This window comes from Camelina sativa, chromosome 19 (genome assembly GCF_000633955.1).
Source record: "Camelina sativa cultivar DH55 chromosome 19, Cs, whole genome shotgun sequence".
Taxonomy (NCBI): Eukaryota; Viridiplantae; Streptophyta; class Magnoliopsida; order Brassicales; family Brassicaceae; genus Camelina; species Camelina sativa.
The window spans coordinates 9,674,106-9,680,849 of NC_025703.1; the positions used below are offsets into that span (position 1 = coordinate 9,674,106).

At 33.3% G+C, this 6,744-nt stretch overlaps 1 protein-coding gene across 1 annotated transcript in view; it reads right to left on the reverse strand.

The window, feature by feature from the left end:
* The window catches only part of LOC104765766 (feruloyl CoA ortho-hydroxylase 1-like), a gene marked incomplete in the record, with an annotated part of 2,146 nt that extends 1,738 nt beyond the window's left edge, over window positions 1-408 (reverse strand). Inside the window, 1 exon segment of the mRNA XM_019241206.1 lies at window positions 1-408. Coding sequence (XP_019096751.1) covers window positions 1-269 — 269 coding nt within the window.

Genomic DNA, 6,744 nt, shown 5'->3' on the forward strand with positions numbered 1-6,744 from the left:
AGCTTCTCTTCCATTGGCAAATTGAAAAACATCCTTGCAGTCTTCTCCACAAGGTGTCTTGTGTCGCAAGGCACACCATGATTGATCACCTGAAAGAATCCCCATTTCTCACATGCGTCACCAATCTCTGAGATAACGTTTTGGACATCTTCGGGATCGTTGAGGCGCGAGAGATCGATCACGCGTATCTCTTCGGGTTGGTTAGGGATGTAATTCGAATCTGTTCTATGCTCTGGTGGTTGGATGTAAGTTGGATCAATATCCTCCATTATTACAACTTACGAGTAAGAAACGTTTTGAGGCCAATTGAAAGAGCTTTACATTTATATTGTGTTTGGATGTCTCTAGAATTATAATGTGGCTAATCAAGATATATAATTTTATTTTCTTTTGTTTTGTTGTCCTTTGGTTTTTTACAAAGAGCCCATAACTCTATATCTTTTGGGTCGTTTCTTTACATGCATATGTGTAAATCTATGTCTAACGTAGCATGTAGGTAAATAAATAATCAGGGATCTAGAAACATAATATATTTAACATAGAAAATTTTAATATAAATTATTATATGAACATTTACTAAAAGACGTGTAAATGTAGAATTTTTTTTATGTGTTAATCATGCATTGATTATAGTTTTTTCACTTTTTTGTATTAACGTCATTCCTTTACAGAATAACAAAATGGTTTTTAAAAAATGACATATATGGTAATCACTTATTACCTAAAATAGTAAAAAGAGAAAGTGTGTAACTAAGATAGTAAAATGTAAAATTCGGACCACAAGTGCTCAACTAATGCATTTTAAAGTTTAATATGTGCTTCAAGATATTTAATTTGTCTCTGTCGAACTAAAAATTCTTGAAATCGAGCATTATCGTCGTTTGCCATTTCAATTTCTACAATTGGGTCCTCGACTCTTTCTTCAATAGTTGCATCAATATCACGTTCATCCTCTATAATCATATTATGCATTATAATACAAGTGGTCATTATATTATGTAACACTTTCTTACTTCAAAAACGTACAGGTCCAGCCACAATTGCAAATCTTGACTGTAATACTCCAAATACACGTTGCACTTTCCAAATGCAAATCTTTTTATATTTTTAAATGTAATAAAATAGTTTTAAAAAATATTGATGATATATTTGGTTTTTAGTTGATAAACAATAATTTAAATATATTTTTAAATCAAAAACACAAATAAATTAATATATATATATTTTAATGTTTTCACTATTTACATAACACTAACAAAAAAAGAAATAGCGTTTGTTTTACCGTTTAGTTGGAATGCACTAACACTATAATTACACTATAATTACTGTTATGCCGTCTCGGTTGGAGTTGCTCTAACCGATTGGTTTTGCTCTTATACGATTACTTTTATGAATTTAGGTAGAACACATTAACTATTTTAAAGTTAAAAAGAATATAAACAAAAGAACGTGACCCTAGATAATAATAAATTTATTTTCTGGGAAAAAAACAAAGAGATGGGAGTAAAATCTAAAAGGGTCCCGAATATCTAAATAGAGTGATCGATGGGACGTATCACCAACCCAAAACACCAAAATATGCGTTTGTCGTGGTTCTCGAAATCTCTCCTACTTTTTTTTGGACAATATTATTTTATATTCAATAAAAATCAACTTGTTATAAAAAGTGTTTAATTATGTAATAAATAAAAATATAAATAATAATGAAAAATTGATACCCATAAAAAGATTAGGATACCGAATAAAAAAAAGATGGAGAAAGAATTTTAATTTTTTTATAATTAGATCGTATACAAAAGAAAAAAAAAAAAAGTTACTATGTGTGCATAGTGACAGTGGACTCCACACAAAATAATAAACAACGAATGATTTTAACTATGGGTTTTTTGCGTTGTTTCTTTTATTGACTTTCACAACACTTTCTCTTGGAGACCAGAGTTACTATGTCCATTGCGTAATATCTTCCAGTGCCTCCTTAAAAACCTTTGTAGGAAAACCCAATGGAAAAAACCTTAGTAAGGTAAAAAAGGTACAACCTCGCAAGCTTCCCCTCGACTGATCAGGATCTCATCTTACAAGTCTTGTTGACGATGCATTCCAATGTTATGGACATGTTTCCTGAACATAGTTTTGGGTAATGATTTTGTGAAGAGATCTACAGAATTGTCGGATGATTGAACATATCTTACTTCAATATCTTTATTTTTTACGAGTTCTTGAGAGTATGAAAAGAATTTTGGAGGGATATATTTGGTTCTATCACTTTTGATATACCATTCCTTTGTTTGAGCAACACATGCAACATTATCTTCATATAAGATAGTTGGCTCTGTATTATGAAAAATTCCACTACTTGATTTAATGTGTCGACTTATCGATCTTAGCCACACACATTCTCTACTTGCTTCCTGAAGTGCGATAATTTCAGCATGATTCGAAGAAGTAGCTACAAATGTCTACTTCTGAGAACGCCATGATATAGCGGTGCCTCCAATCGTAAACACAGCTTTGTATGGATTTGATATATATCCTCCATCTGCAAAACCAGGATAAAACAATCCTAAATCAATAGTCCCTTGAAGATAACAAAAGACATGTTTAATCCCATTCCAATATCTTCGTATAGGAGACGAACTAAATCTAGCCAAAAGATTATTTGAAAATGAAATATCAGGTCAAGTGCAATTTGCAAGATACATAAGCGCTCCAATTGCACTTAGATACAATACTTCAGGACCAAATATCTCTTCATTTTCCTCAGGTGGTCGAAAAGGATCACTTTCAACATTTAATGATCTGACAACCATTAGAGTACTGAGAGGAGTTGCCTTATCCATATTAAAACGTTTTAACACTCTTTTGGTGTATGTGGATTGATGCACAAATATACTCTTTTGAGTATGTTCAATTTGTAAACTAAGACAAAACTTTGTCTGTTTGAGATCTTTTATCTCAAATTCCCCTTTTAAATAGTTTGTTGCTTTCTGTATTTCCTGTTCAGTTCTGATTATATTAAGATCATCAACATATACCGTGATTATCACAAATCTGGAGTTTGTTTTCTTGATGAAAACACATGGGCATATAGGATCATTCTCATATCCTTCTATTGTTAAATGCTCACTGACACGATTATACCACATACGTCCAGACTGCCTTAACCCATATAATGATCTTTGTAAGTTTATTGCACATAACTCTTTGGATTTAGCCTTAAATGTTTCTGGCATATTAAATCCATGAGGAACTCTAATATAAATATCATTATCTAATAATCCATATAACTATGCTGTAACGACATCCATGAGACGTATCTCTAGATTCTCGCCAGCTGCTAGACTCATTAGAAATCTAAACGTTATTGCATCCATAACGGGGGAATATGTTTCCTCATAATCAATCCTGGGTATTTGAAAAAATCCTTGAGCTACAAGACGAGCCTTATTTTTCTCATTTCATTTTCTAACGAATACCCACTTGTATCCAACCGGTCTCACATTTTCAGGCATGAGTACAATAGGTCCGAATACATTTCGTTTATTAAGCGAGTCAAGTTCGACTTGTATTGCATCCTTCCATTTTGTCCAGGCATGTCTCTTTTGACATTCATATACAGACTTTGGTTATGGATCCTCACTTTCTTCATCTATTTCCCTTTAAAAAAGGTAAGAGAAAGTGTCATCAACATCATTGATTTTATTTCGATTCCATATCTTTCCAGTATGGATATAGTTGATAGAAATATCATGATGTTCTTCAGGCTCATGATGCTCAATACTTTCATTAAACTCATGATTTGTTTCTTCCAAAATGATTTATGCTATTTTGGGCATATCATGCTTTTTAACTTCCTTTCATTTTCTAGGATTTTTATCCTTAGAATAACCTGGACTACCACGCTTCAATCGTGTTCTAGACTCTCGTGTATCATCTTCTTTTCCACATTCCTATGGTATTTCAATTCTAGCAGGAACATTTGCAGCTGATATATATGATTTAGTTACCGTTTTGGTATCAACAAATGCATCAGGAAGTTGATTTGCAATACTCTGCAAATGCATAATTCATCGAATTTCTATTTCAGACTGCTTTGCAGAATGGTAGAAACCATTTGATATTTTTCCTACTTGTTTATTTTTTCCCATAGAACCGGGAAAACTTTCTCATCAAAATGACATTCGGAAAAACGTTCCGTAAAGACATCACCAGTATGTGGTTCTAGGTATCTTATAATTGATGGAGAATTATAACCAGTATATATACCCAACCTTCTTTGTGGTCCCATCTTTGTATATTGTGGAGGTTCTATAGGCACATATACCGCACAACCAAAAATCCTTAGATGGGATATATTTGGTCCTCGACCAAATGCTAACTGCAAAAGGGAATACTTATGATATGCACTTGGTCTTATCCGAATAATTACTTCTGTATGCAAGATGGCATGTCCCCATGAAGAGGTTGGAAGTTTTGATCTCATGATCAATGGTTTTGCAATCAAAACCATTTTGTGTATGAACATGAGCTTTAGGATGTTCAACTTCAATTCCCGTTACTATGCAATAATCATTAAATGCTTGGGATGTGAATTCACCAACGTTTTCCAGTCTAACTCTCTTAATAGGATAATCTGAGAACTGAGCTCTTAATTTGATAATTTGAGTTAGAAATCTCGCAAATGCCAAATTTCGAGATGACAATAAACAAACATGTGACTATCTGTTAGATGCATCAATCAACACCATATAATAGTGGAATGGTCCACATGGTGGATGTGTCGGTCCACATATATTGCCTTGAATTCGTTCATGGAACTTTGGTGATTCTTTATCAATTTTGGTTGGCAATGGTCTTATGATCAATTTTCCAAGAGAACACGCTTCACATGTCGTTTTATTCCCTTGATAGATCTCATTAATTTTCAGTGAAGGACCATGTGAGCTCTCTATAATTTTTTCGCATCATTGTACTGCCCGAGTGACCAAGACGATCATGCAAAATGTGAAATCTTCTAGATTTCTTTTTATCACAAGATGCGATTCTATTGTATCTATATAAGTATGATGCAAACCAGAAGGATGTTCTGGAAATTTTTCCAACACATTCTCGTTTCCAGATTTATTAGAAGTTATATACATACACTTCTTTCTATTCTCAGTGGCAGACTGAGTTTCATATGTTTGAAGGTATATGTCTTTGAAACTCAACAAATTACTTTTATAATTCGAAGAATATAAGGCATTCTTTATGGAAACTTTGTTCCATTAGGCAATACAAAGTTAGCTTTGCCACTTCCTTCAATCAAGTTTGTAGGACCTGATATTGTATTGACAATAATTTTTGTCGGTTTTAACTCATGGAAGAATCTCTTATGTCTCAGAATAGTGTGTGTTGTTCCACTATCTGGTATACAAATTTTTTAAATTTTTCCTTGTAATTGTATTGTTTGAATCCTCATCCATTTCTGTTATAAACATAAACGTTAATAATATATGTAAATTTAATTTATAGAGAAACATATGATAATTATACATTATCCTTTTAAGAAACAACATTATTTAAAAAAAACTGAAAAACATAATACTTATATAATGGCATTACTGGAGAGTGGAGACTACTAGTCTTACTACACGCATTTCAGTTATCCGCATGAGCGGCCTCGTCGAAATCGTTCACAAAGTCAAATGCATCAAGGTACGATGTACCCTCAAAATGCTTTGTGAGGTTCACTTCTTTCCCTTTCTCTTTTGAGACTCTTTGAACAATTTGCAAAGATGTTCAGGGGGTCGACATACATGGGTCCAAAGCCCTTTAGATCCACATAGATAATAGATGTTCTCACACTTCTGTGAGTTACTTCTTTGGGATTTTCCCTTAGCACCTTGTTCAGATCGAACTTATTTATAAGACCTCTTGTTTTGTGGGTGAAACGATCTTCTATGTCCGCGATTAAATCGACGACCACGACCTTGATAGGTTTGACTTCCTCTCTCTAGGTTTTTCACATCCGTTGCATTCATTTCTGGAAATGCCTTTGTTCTCGTAGGACGAGAGTTGTGGTTTTTGAGGAGAAGCTCATTATTCTTCTCCGCCAATATGAGAGTCACAATTAACTCAGAAAATCTCTTGTATCCGTAATTTCTATACATCTCTTGGAGGAATCAATGTTCTTTATGAAAAGTAAGATAAGTCTTCTCGAGCATTTCAGCTTCGGTAATTGGCTTACCACAATATTTTAATTGCGAGGCAATCCTCATAGTGGAATTATAATCCTCCACTTTCTCAAAGTCCTGGAATCTCAAGTTTTTCCAGTCCTCTAATGCATGAGAGAGGATTATTTCTCTCTGGTTGTCAAATCATGCTTTAAAGCTTGCCACAGCTTTGTTGGGTCTTTTATGTGTGCATAGTCATGCGTCACATTTTCATCGAGATGTTTTCTTAGGAATATTATTGTCTTGGCCTTATCTTTGGAAAGTGACATATTTTCCAATTTTATGGTCTCCGACAATCCTTGCGACTCTAAATAGAGTTCCACATCTGTCGTCTATGCTATGTAGGTTGCTCCAATAATTTTGAGAGCTGAAACTTAAGCTTCTCAATGTTTTCCATTAGTTATCAAAACACAAAAGCGTATAAATATTATTAGTAAGATAATTTTATTTATTTTAGAACGCACCATTTATATTAATAATGCAAGCGATTACAAAGAACAAAAATGCATAGAAAAGTAAACAATTGTTAATG